The 13,321-nt window shown below is 41.9% G+C and overlaps 1 protein-coding gene across 1 annotated transcript in view; it reads right to left on the bottom strand.

The window, feature by feature from the left end:
• Positions 1-2,367: 2,367 nt before the first annotated feature.
• LOC128685851 (sodium-dependent multivitamin transporter) overlaps positions 2,368-13,321 on the bottom strand; it is a 75,956-nt gene continuing 65,002 nt past the window's right edge. The window contains exon 6 of the mRNA XM_070090749.1: positions 2,368-2,458. Coding sequence (XP_069946850.1) covers positions 2,368-2,458 — 91 coding nt within the window. The remainder of the gene's footprint in view (positions 2,459-13,321) is intronic.

The following is a 13,321-nucleotide window of genomic DNA, read 5'->3' as shown; positions in this document are numbered from 1 at the left end:
AGCGCCAGGCTCCTGCCACGACAGCGCCAGGCTCCTGCCACGACAGCGCCAGGCTCCTGCCACGACAGCGCCAGGCTCCTGCCACGACAGCGCCAGGCTCCTGCCACGACAGCGCCAGGCTCCTGCCACGACAGCGCCAGGCTCCTGCCACGACAGCGCCAGGCTCCTGCCACGACAGCGCCAGGCTCCTGCCACGACAGCGCCAGGCTCCTGCCACGACAGCGCCAGGCTCCTGCCACGACAGCGCCAGGCTCCTGCCACGACAGCGCCAGGCTCCTGCCACGACAGCGCCAGGCTCCTGCCACGACAGCGCCAGGCTCCTGCCACGACAGCGCCAGGCTCCTGCCACGACAGCGCCAGGCTCCTGCCACGACAGCGCCAGGCTCCTGCCACGACAGCGCCAGGCTCCTGCCACGACAGCGCCAGGCTCCTGCCACGACAGCGCCAGGCTCCTGCCACGACAGCGCCAGGCTCCTGCCACGACAGCGCCAGGCTCCTGCCACGACAGCGCCAGGCTCCTGCCACGACAGCGCCAGGCTCCTGCCACGACAGCGCCAGGCTCCTGCCACGACAGCGCCAGGCTCCTGCCACGACAGCGCCAGGCTCCTGCCACGACAGCGCCAGGCTCCTGCCACGACAGCGCCAGGCTCCTGCCACGACAGCGCCAGGCTCCTGCCACGACAGTGCCAGGTTCCTGCCACGACAGTGCCAGGCTCCTGCCACGACAGTGCCAGGCTCCTGCCACGACAGTGCCAGGCTCCTGCCACAACAGTGCCAGGCTCCTGCCACAACAGTGCCAGGCTCCTGCCACAACAGTGCCAGGTTCCTGCCACAACAGTGCCAGGTTCCTGCCACAACAGTGCCAGGTTCCTGCCACAACAGTGCCAGGTTCCTGCCACAACAGTGCCAGGCTCCTGCCACAACAGTGCCAGGTTCCTGCCACAACAGTGCCAGGTTCCTGCCACAACAGTGCCAGGTTCCTGCCACAACAGTGCCAGGCTCCTGCCAGACTAAACACTATGATAATGACAATGAGAATCAGAGAATAATAAAAAAAAGAATAACAGTTCTGCTGGCAATTACAGATTATTTTTTTAGGATAAAATTATAAGATTCAACACTGAATTAAAAACAACTCTGATTTGTGTTGTTCTCTGCACACACCTCTGAGTTTACTGCAGTTACTGAAAATGAAAAGTGTAGACTTATTAGTGGTCCTAATCCTGCACACCTTAAATACATCCAGGTGACTACTGTCATCCTAGTAAACTCTGGTGTAGACTCGTGGGAACCAGGTAACTACTGTCACACACTAGTAAACTCTGGTGTAGACTCGTGGGAACCAGGTAACTACTGTCACACACTAGTAAACTCTGGTGTAGACTCGTGGGAACCAGGTAACTACTGTCACACACTAGTAAACTCTGGTGTAGACTCGTGGGAACCAGGTGACTACTGTCATCCTAGTAAACTCTGGTGTAGACTCGTGGGAACCAGGTGACTACTGTCATCCTAGTAAACTCTGGTGTAGACTCGTGGGAACCAGGTAACTACTGTCACACACTAGTAAACTCTGGTGTAGACTCGTGGGAACCAGACAACCACGATCACCTGAGCTAGTCTGCAACATACTGTATTTCCCACAAGTTTCACATTACAAGCTATCAGAAGCAACACCAACGATAATTCCCAAGTGTTGATACAACTGACAGTTAGCAACATTGTGCTCATTGGTTAGGTGGATTTAAAGTAAGAATATATACATACCTGTCATGCGGTGCGAGAGTTGTCCCACGATGAGCGGTAATCCACACTTACCTGTAAAGGAAAACAAGGAAATTTATATTAATCATCTTGATCTACCATGAAGACCTAAATATCCTAATCATTTTACATGAACTATTGCAGATTAATTATTTCATTCCATACACTCGCCTCCCGTTGGAGCAACCAGAGCTTAGTAATAAAGTGTTGCTGGAGGCTGATTATAATCAAAACTAAGCGCTAAACCATCAGGGTCATATAGTGCTACAGGGTCGAGTGCTAAATGAAGTACAATCAAAGGTTGTGTAATAAATCTGTTGCTGTCAAAAATTCAAAGAGAAAGTCTGTCAAAGGTGGGGCTGTCAGCGAGGAAGTTAGAGTAAAAGCAGTGACGTCGAAAGTGCTCGCTGATAGATTGACCAGTCCAATAGAATATAGCAAACAAACTGGAACTGACAATACAGACAGTAAAACTGGGCGCCTCTCCATGAGATACCCGTGAGTGGGACGTGTGTACCTAATGCGAAGACGAGAAAGCGTAGTCGTAGTCTCACAAACTGATATGCCAACATATAGCAAAATATACAGATCTTGCTGTGTAGCTCAATTTATGCCAGTAGAAGACTGGTGAAATATCGATAGACCTATAAATTCAATTCGTGAAGTCATGTTTCTCTTTAGTCTTTGTAATGTACTGTAATGAAACCACAAACATTGTTCAGTGATCCAACTATTTGACTCACCATCAGTACGGAAGGAAACTATGGGAGAATGGATTTTTGCAATTGATTATTAATTACACTGCTATGTCAACCTAATTCAATGAAGAAAAATATAGGAGTTGGAACAAATTAATAGGAACAAGTTGTTTTTAATTTTTTTTTTAATTTCAATGTGGAGTTGGTCCTCCATTTGCAGCTAAAACACCAAACCAGTTCGTCAAAAAGAAACTCGTATAGCATATGAAAAATATCCAGGGAAATTTTGAGCCATTACTCAAGCAAAACTTGCTGAAACTCTTCCAAAGACGACGGTGGAGGAAGTCGGTTCGCGACTTACAGTTCCAACTGACCCTCACAGATGATCCATAATTAGATCCGGTGATTGTGGGGATCAATCCAAGTGTTCACCTTCACTCATGTTAATCATACCAGTTTTGAACATCTTTAGTGGTGTGAATTAGTGCATTATCGTCTTGGATGACAGCGTATAATTAAATTATTCAGTTATTTGACAGTTCAATCAGCAGGTGTTCATGTTATTTTGTCCAGCCCCATAAGTTGACTGGTGTTTACACTGACAAAAGTCTGGCCGCTTAAGAGGAGTCCCTCAACTATTTTAATGCCCAGCTTTGATGTAGGGGCGACACTTCTTGACGAAAATTATACAGTGGTCTACTTTATTGTACGTTTTTTTTTTTTAATTTTGGCACTTTCTACAAATAAGGATTTAGATTAATATGCATTTCATTTATCTAATATGTTCATTTTCTCAAGTATTTGTTTATTTTCTCGGCTTAACTTCTATGTTGCCCTGCAGCCTGTAAATTGTGCTACTAGCTATGTTCTCTTAAACATGTTAAAGAATACTGAGCAAGCCAACCGTCATCTGAATAATAAAAAATTCCAACTGCTGCTTATCACTTAACTACAACTTGGCGATATTCCAATACCATCACTGTTATAACTATTGGTTGTCCATAATTCCTCCTGGGTACTGGCTGCATATCTTAAATTATTCATTTTTGAAATTTTTTGTGGCCCGCCTTGACTGTCATGACCTGGCACTCTGCCGTCACTGTCGTTACCTGGCACTCTGCCGTCACTGTCGTTACCTGGTACTCTGCCGTCACTGTCGTTACCTGGTACTCTGCCGTCACTGTCGTTACCTGGTACTCTGCCGTCACTGTCGTTACCTGGTACTCTGCCGTCACTGTCGTTACCTGGTACTCTGCCGTCACTGTCGTTACCTGGTACTCTGCCGTCACTGTCGTTACCTGGTACTCTGCCGTCACTGTCGTTACCTGGTACTCTGCCGTCACTGTCGTTACCTGGTACTCTGCCGTCACTGTCGTTACCTGGTACTCTGCCGTCACTGTCGTTACCTGGTACTCTGCCGTCACTGTCGTTACCTGGTACTCTGCCGTCACTGTCGTTACCTGGTACTCTGCCGTCACTGTCGTTACCTGGTACTCTGCCGTCACTGTCGTTACCTGGTACTCTGCCGTCACTGTCGTTACCTGGTACTCTGCCGTCACTGTCGTTACCTGGTACTCCGAAGTCAGCAACGCATCAAACCATTTTGGCCAAACATTAAAATTTAAGGCGGTATTACCACAACGGATAAATTTAACTGTTTATATACACTATAATCGAGATTATCTCTAACAAAATTTGTGTCCATCCTAGATTTCTAAGGCTGTAATTTACTTGTTAGTTACTAGCATGAAGAATACCTTACTCTGCAAAACGTGCATAATAATATACAGCCGTTATCTACTTTTTACCAAAACCCAACCAAACACATCATAACCTAGACCAATCGTAAAACTGTGTATGGTTAGGCTGTGTAACATTAGGTAAGATTATTCACAAATAACCCGCACTAGGATACAAATTTACGAGTATGACAACGCTTGACAGAACAACCTCAGTAGAAGACAAGAACAAAAATGCAGAAATAGTGAAGAGGTTAGTAGAGACGACAAAGACCAAGTTAAGTAACGAGTTTTCTCAAATTTAGAGCATTTGACAATGTATTGAGAAAGGAAGATATTTACAGAGAACCAGAACGGAATGTGATGCTTCAACAAGATGGCGTCTGTGAAGGCTAGAAAGGTAGACAGTTTTGGCAGAGGACTAGTTAATAGAATGACAATAAGGTCTAACATGACATAAAAGAGCATTGCTAGTGCCGGAAAGACACTAGCAATGATTATACCGACCAGATGGGGTAAATAACACTTATTATAACACTTATGTACTGTCCATGACATTAAAGGAAACGTTTTGTCACTCATGATTAAAAGTTTCGTGTTTAACCATGAGTAACTTTCTAACAGTTCTTGTTCAGACATCCCTTATACATAGTGCAAGCTTTCACTCTACAGATGCCTTCCTTTATCATTACATTGTCAAGTGCTCTAAACTTCAAAACACTCGTGGCTTGACCTGACCGTCTCATTTCCTGACCTCTTCACCATTCCTACCTTTGCATTGCCTTTCCTACCCTCTGCTTAGATGGGTTCCGTCCAACGTTTTATGTTTGTCCCGAAGGGGCCTTTGTCCTACCCTGTGGGCCAGCAGCTCTCCTGCAGTACTCTTGTGTTTTTGTTCATATAGACTATCTCCATTATTACTACTATTTCTTCGCCAGTACCACACACTACACACCAACACTGTTTCCTCCTTTCTATCGTTCTATTCCTTTGCACCCTTTTTCATATATATATATATATATATATATATATATATATATATATATATATATATATATATATATATATATATATATATATATATATATATATATATATATATATATATATATATATATATATATATATGCAATAAGATCACAGTAAACAGGTGATTTCAGAATATGCAAAACAACCACTCTGAAAGAATAGAGAAATTCCAAGCGCTTTCGTGACTACTCACATTATCATAGTTCCTTGATAATGTGAGTAGTCACGAAAGCGCTTGGAATTTCTCTATTCTTTCAGAGTGGTTGTTTTGCATATATATATATATATATATATATATATATATATATATATATATATATATATATATATATATATATATATATATATATATATATATATATATATATATATAGATATATATATATATATTTATATATATATATATATATATAAAATATATATATAATATATAATATATATAATATATAATATATATAATATATATATATAATATATAATATATAATATATAATATATATATAATATATATATAATATATAATATATAATATATATATATATATAATATATAATATATAATATATAATATATATATATATTCTGCCCCCCATCCCTTAACTTTTCGCCCCTTGTGCCAGGAATCTCTCAAATGAATACCGGCGAGAACCTCGGCCCTGATATACTAGAGATTTGGTTTAGAAAGACACGTAAGAAAACACTGAGATATTTATTTCTAATAAATATGTCATTGTGTCGGTATTTATTACCAAGGTTTATACCATACCAGAGATTTAACCCTGACTCCTGCTCCAGCACCTCTGCTATTCCCTACGAGCTCTGTGTGAGTGGGGAAGGTAGCAGACGAGTCTGTTGAGCTGGAGATGACTCACACCAACGTACACACCGGACCGAAGGCACTTGAACTAATACGTTCTGTGTTCCAGCTACACGGCATCTACTACGATTGTAGCCAACTGCTACACCACGGGCTGAAGATTCACAGTGTCCTTTTCAAAGGGCTGCCCCCGAATTAGAGCTGCAAATGGTACTCCACGTAACAAACTCCGGCATTCCTTCGGGAACCACTGGCAGGTCACCATCTGGCAAAGACCTGCTTCTGGACTTCGTTCCTAGCGACTGTATTATCATCTGCTCCGGCTGCGGCCCGAACGCCGGTGGTTGCTGCAATGGAGTCGACTTTTTAAGAGAGTCGAGTCTAATACGAGCGAGAACACCGGACCTTAGATAACAAAGATCTAATCCTGAATCCTACTGCACCAGTATCTGCTTCTTTGATAGGGCTGTATAGGGAAGTACACCTGGCCCAAAGAAGACTCACCTTACCCTTCTGACAGGACTGCCACAGCTATAGGGCTGTAAACAGTACTTCACTTGATGAATTAGACAAGTGCAACACTTGGGCCTTTATTGGACTGATGAAGCCGCTCACTGGTTTCATCAGTCCAAACACAGACGAAAGGTTGAACAATAGGAGTTTGAGGTAATCAGTTCCTCGGCATGAAGTGGATATAATCAGTTCAGTAATTATAATAGGTGCTTATATACTGATTACATCGACTCCAGGCTGAAGGACTGATCATCCTCATAATCACCCTCATCATCATCATTCTCACGTCTCTACGTGACTTGGTAAAGGTACTAAGTTGGACTGAAACATAGTCACAATTTTCAGTCACCTAAGTGTGGGTTATTTATGTATTGTTCAAGTCACGGTATTTTAATTTTTTAATCTTCAGAAAAGATTATTTAAAAAGTCTTTTCCCGTAGACACAAAATACATGTAGCTCCATCGCACTTCGCTGAAAAAAAAAAAAAAAAAAAACAGGTGTGCAGCACATACTGGCTCAGTATTCAAAATTTTAAGGACACCTGTATATTCATATTGTGTGTTCCAATAATGAAATATATTTGTTAAATTCAAATATGTATACAACATATTAACATGAATACATAATAAACAATGTATTTCGGTTCGTGTAGCGATCCGAGAAATTTATTCCCCAGTTGTATAAAGCCCAGTCTGGTGCACATCATTGCAAGTAATACAATAATGAGTGTTGCACAGGTCTGCAGTGCTGTTATATATTAACATTTTCTAATATCCGAATCTCTTCAACAATATTTTAAACTACGTAAACACAAAGCTGAATCACAAAATCAGCGGCTTTTATATTTTCCAAATTCCCGAAAAAAGGCCAATAGTCATAATGAAGAAAATAATTTAATTTCAATTTTTTTTTAATTTCGCAGGTTTTCTTTACGTTTAAATTCAATTAAAAATTACCTACACTCATTTAAAAACTGTACTTTTATCTTTCAAGAATTTTTTTCTCATAAAATTGCTTAAAAAATCCAGCTGACAGATATATATCGCCAAATCAATAATAAAATACTTCCCATCATAAATATTCTCTGGTTATTTGACTGAAAAATGGAATTAATAAATATGGAAAATTGAAATCATCGCAGATCAAAGTCAGCATCAAACATTCTGTTAGTAAAATCTGCCAACGGAGAAAGTTTGAAGACTATCAGAAGAGGCATTCGAGTAAATGATCAGATTCAAACTAGTCCAAACTTTGTAGGAATTTTAGGAATATTTCAAATTTACACTTTACTAATAAACTTATGGATTGTCATCGTTCATATAGAATAACTCATTACAAGTTTTTGATCGATCAGAAGAATTATATTAGTTATTAAATATAAACAAACTTTTGCTAGTCAATAAGAGTGAACATTGTGTTCAATAAGTCACACGAGTGGTGACAGTTTGAAGCCGATCACAAGAGTAATTCTCCAGATATGATAGTTTACAATGATTCGAAGTTTTATTAACCATTTTTTAATATTGATAAATTCCAACCCCTCCCCCCCAAACACACACAAACCAAATTTAACATGTACTTTCAAGATTGTCAGCTGTGTCAGCTGTGTCAGGCACTGAACACTGAAGTCGTTCACTTGAGGAAACGGGGAATGACTTTTTTGTATATTATATTACATGCAATGCAACCGCAGTCAGGCTGTCTTAACAGCCGCAGTCAGGCTGTCTTAACAGCCGCAGTCAGCCTGTCTTAACAGCCGCAGTCAGCCTGTCTTAACAGCCGCAGTCAGCTTGTCTTAACAGCCGCAGTCAGCCTGTCTTAACAGCCGCAGTCAGCCTGTCTTAACAGCCGCAGTCAGCCTGTCTTAACAGCCGCAGTCAGCCTGTCTTAACAGCCGCAGTCAGCCTGTCTTAACAGCCGCAGTCAGCCTGTCTTAACAGCCGCAGTCAGCCTGTCTTAACAGCCGCAGTCAGCCTGTCTTAACAGCCGCAGTCAGCCTGTCTTAACAGCCGCAGTCAGCCTGTCTTAACAGCCGCAGTCAGCCTGTCTTAACAGCCGCAGTCAGCCTGTCTTAACAGCCGCAGTCAGCCTGTCTTAACAGCCGCAGTCAGCCTGTCTTAACAGCCGCAGTCAGCCTGTCTTAACAGCCGCAGTCAGCCTGTCTTAACAGCCGCAGTCAGCCTGTCTTAACAGCCGCAGTCAGCCTGTCTTAACAGCCGCAGACAGGCTGTCTTAACCGCAGACAGGCTGTCTTAACAACCGCAGACAGGCTGTCTTAACAACCGCAGACAGGCTGTCTTAACCGCAGACAGGCTGTCTTAACCGCAGACAGGCTGTCTTAACAACCGCAGACAGGCTCTCTTAACAACCGCAGACGGGCTATCTTAACCGCAGACGGGCTATCTTAACCGCAGACAGGCTATCTTAACCGCAGACAGGCTACCTTAACTGCAGACAGGCTACCTTAACAACCGCAGACAGGCTACCTTAACAACCGCAGACAGGCTACCTTAACAACCGCAGACAGGCTACCTTAACAACCGCAGACAGGCTACCTTAACAACCGCAGACAGGCTACCTTAACAACCGCAGACAGGCTACCTTAACAACCGCAGACAGGCTATCTAAACCGCAGACAGGCTACCTTAACAACCGCAGACAGGCTATCTAAACCGCAGACAGGCTATCTTAACCGCAGACAGGCTACCCTAACAACCGCAGACAGGCTACCCTAACAACCGCAGACAGGCTACCCTAACAACCGCAGACAGGCTACCCTAACAACCGCAGACAGGCTACCCTAACAACCGCAGACAGGCTACCCTAACAACCGCAGACAGGCTACCCTAACAACCGCAGACAGGCTACCCTAACAACCGCAGACAGGCTACCCTAACAACCGCAGACAGGCTACCTTAACAATGAAGAACAAGCCACTTGTGGATGGCAATAAGAACATATGTTAATCTCCAGGGTTTATTACGTGGACCTCAGCAATGAGAGTGGCTACTCTCACCGCTGGGCAACGGCGACCAGTGCAATAAGAACATAAGAAAGAAGGAACACTGCAACAGGCCTACTGACCCATGCGTTGCAGGTCGATGTCCCCCCCTGGATAAGCCCAATGACCCACCCAGTCTGGTCACCTCCACTCAAGGATGGAGCACGGCACCACACCCAGCAGCACAAGTTAGTCAGGTCCAACGCACACCCACCCACACCCACTCATGTATTTATCTAACCTATTTTTAAAACTACACAACGTTTTAGCCTGAATAACTGTGCTCGGGAGTTTGTTCCACTCATCCACAACTCTATTACCAAACCAGTGCTTTCCTATATCCTTCCTGAATCTGAATTTTTCCAACTTGAAGCCATTGCTGCGAGTCCTGTCTTGGCTGGAAATCTTCAGCATGCTATTTACATCCCCATTATTTATTCCTGTTTTCCATTTATACACCTCGATCATATCCCCCCTAATTCTACACCTTTCGATCTAGTGCAGATTCAGGGCCCTCAGTCTATCCTCATAGGGAAGATTTCTGATACATGGGATCATCTTTGTCATCCTCCTCTGTACGTTTTCCAGAGCATTTATATCCATTCTGTAATACGGTGACCAGAACTGAGCAGCATAGTCTAAATGAGGCCTAACCAAGGATATATAGAGTTGAAGAACAACCTGAGGGCTTCTATTATTTATACTTTAGATATGAAGCCAAGAATTCTGTTAGCTTTATTGCGAACACTAATGCACTGCTGTCTTGGTTTCAGATTATTGTTAACCAGAACTCCTAAATCAGCAGTATTAAGATCTACATTATTTAGTTTATATGTGGCATGGTTATTTAACTGTCCAACATTTAGAACTTTGCATTTGTCAATATTAAACTGCATCTGCCACTTCTCCGACCATTGCATCAGTCTATTCAAATCATCCTGGAGTGCTCTAGTGTCCTCAGTAGAATGAATTGGACGGCCTATTTTGGCGTCATCAGCAAATTTGTTTATGTCGTCTATGTCGTTTATGTAAATTGTGAACAACAACGGGCCCAACACTGACCCCTGAGGAACACCGCTAGTGACGTGTCCCCATTCTGATTTCTCCCCATTTATGCAAACTCTGCTGCCTATTTGTCAGCCATGCCTCTACCAAGGAAAAAAATTTCTCCTATTCCGTGTGCCTTAAGTTTCCTCAACAGCCTCTGATGCAGAACTCTATCGAAAGCCTTACTGAAGTCCATATACACAATATCATATTCATTACCATGATCTACCTCCTCAAACACCTTAGTGAAAAAAGTTAGTAAATTCGTAAGACAGGAACGCCCCTTTGTAAAACCGTGTTGAGATTCGTTAATCAATCTGTGCCTATCAAGATGGCTACGAATTGCTTCGGCAATTATTGATTCCATAAATTTTCCCACTATGGAGGTAAGGCTTATTGGTATATAGTTCGAAGCCAAGGACCTGTCGCCTGCCTTGTAAATAGGTATTACATTTGCCATTTTCCACTTATCAGGCACTATGCCAGTTTGTAGTGATATGTTAAAAAGATTAGCCAAAGGTATTTTAAGTTCTTTACATTCCTTTAACACCCTTGCAAAAAGTTCATCAGGGCCTGGGGATTTGTTAGGTTTTAGTTTCTCTATTTGTCTGAGGATCATGTCACTAGTTATCACAACCGTACATAGTTTATTATCCTGTTCTACATAATCTATTATTTCAGGAATATCGCTAGTATTTTCCTGGGTGAAAACTGACAGGAAGTAGGTACTGAGAATTTCACACATAACCTTATCACTGTCAGTGATCTGACCAGAGTCACTCTTAAGCGGGTCAATCTTGTCCCTAATCTTACTTCTGTATACCTGAAAGAACCCTTTTGGGTTAGTCTTGGAATCCCTTGCGACCTTAGCTTCACAATCTCTTAGCTTTTCTTATTCCTTTCTTTATTTCTCTCTTTAATTGAATATATTGATTTCTTAACTGCCCATCCCCTCATTTGATACGCCTATATATGCCTCTCTTTTGACCAACGAGATGTTTTAATCTATTGTTCATCCATTTGGGATCATTTTTGTTGTCTGGGCAGCTAGAACTATGCTCTGAAAAAAGTCATATTGGCAACCAATTGGGATGTCCTGACCCATAGTCGTGACATCCCAAATTAGCCCACCCAGGTAATTTTTCAGTCCCATGAAGTCGGCCAATCGAAAACCTGGGACAGATTTGATTGCAGTTATCTGGGTAATTCCATGATATATTGAAACTAAGTGATTTGTGATCACTTTCCCCAAGCTCATCATTAACCTCAAGATTATTAATTAGTGAATCTTTTTTGGCAAGAACCAAGTCAAGCAGATTATTTCCTCTAGTTGGTTCTGTCACAACCTGTTCTAAAAAATAATCCTGAACCGTATCAAGAAAGTCACTAGACTCAAGATTTCCGGTCATAATGTTCCAATCAATTTGTCTAAAGTTAAAATCTCACATTATTACAACATTTTCATATCTAGATGCCTTATGAATTTCGTCCCATAACAGCTTACTGCACTCCCTATCAAGGGTTGGGGGCCTATAAATCACACCCAAAATTAATTTGTCATGTCCCTCGAGAAACTGTAGCCAAACAGATTCTGTGTTCGATGTTTCTAATCTTATATCATGTCTAAGACAGCAATTTAAATTTTCTCTGACAGTTGTGACCGGGTGTGGAAGTGTGAATTGCTCATTACACTATAATTTGTTCATGATTGTAGCCATGTATAAACGTAAGTAACCATTCTTACAGTATTCATTACCTTTGTAACTTGTGAGTTCATTACCTTGTACCTAGTTCAGCCATCCAAACTTTGGGGCCCAGTCCCTGGATCCATTACGTACCTCTGTAATCTGTAAATACCTTTGTAACTTGTCATGATTGTGACTAGACCTACCCGGAGTTCATTACCTTTGTAATTTGTGAGTTCATTACCTTTGTAAATTGTGAATTCATTACCTCTAACTTGCTCAGCTATCAAAACTTTGGAGTCCAGTCCCTGGACCAATTATGTACCTCTGTAATCTTTTGACTACCGCCCACAGGATGAGTATGGGGTGCATAATAAACATATTAAACTAAACTAACTCTGACATACATCGCCACTCCACCACCCTTCCTGTTGACCCTATCACTGTGGAATAGTTTATAACCCTGTATGTTGCATTCAGAAGGCATTTCTCTATCTTTCAGGTTGAACCAGGTCTCTGTTATATCAATAATATCTATTACCTGCACTTGCAAGTAATCTTAGCTCATCCATTTTATTTCTTAGACTCTTACTATTTGTATAGTAAACCTTAAGGGAGCTAGTCACTCATTGCCCTCTACTATCTTTGTTTGTTGATCAATTAATTTGCCATTACTACCAACTTTATTTTGAATATTGTCTTTTAAACATATCCCTGAGGTATCCCGGTAATAACTGCTGTTTTTAACCCTAATGCTGCAGCCTGATTGTTTCCCACAAACACCCATACCTCTATAATCTATCAGTTTAAATTCCTAGACAAGTCATCACTTACCTTCTCAACTGAATTGGCTAATGCAACCACTCCATCCCCAGATCTTTCTCACTCGTGCGTTATCAGGAGCTATGCAATGTTGCAAGACAGCAACAGATGAGGGGAAATTCTCTGAAGCAAGACAGGTTTCATTGATGCCTTCTGTCTTGTCTCAGAATTTCTCCTATCTGTTACTATCATAAATAAGTGCTAAA

Source organism: Cherax quadricarinatus, chromosome 33 (assembly GCF_038502225.1).
Source record: "Cherax quadricarinatus isolate ZL_2023a chromosome 33, ASM3850222v1, whole genome shotgun sequence".
Lineage (NCBI taxonomy): Eukaryota > Metazoa > Arthropoda > Malacostraca > Decapoda > Parastacidae > Cherax > Cherax quadricarinatus.
Note: the sequence above shows the minus strand (reverse complement) of the source record. Positions and strands in the feature narration are given on the sequence as shown.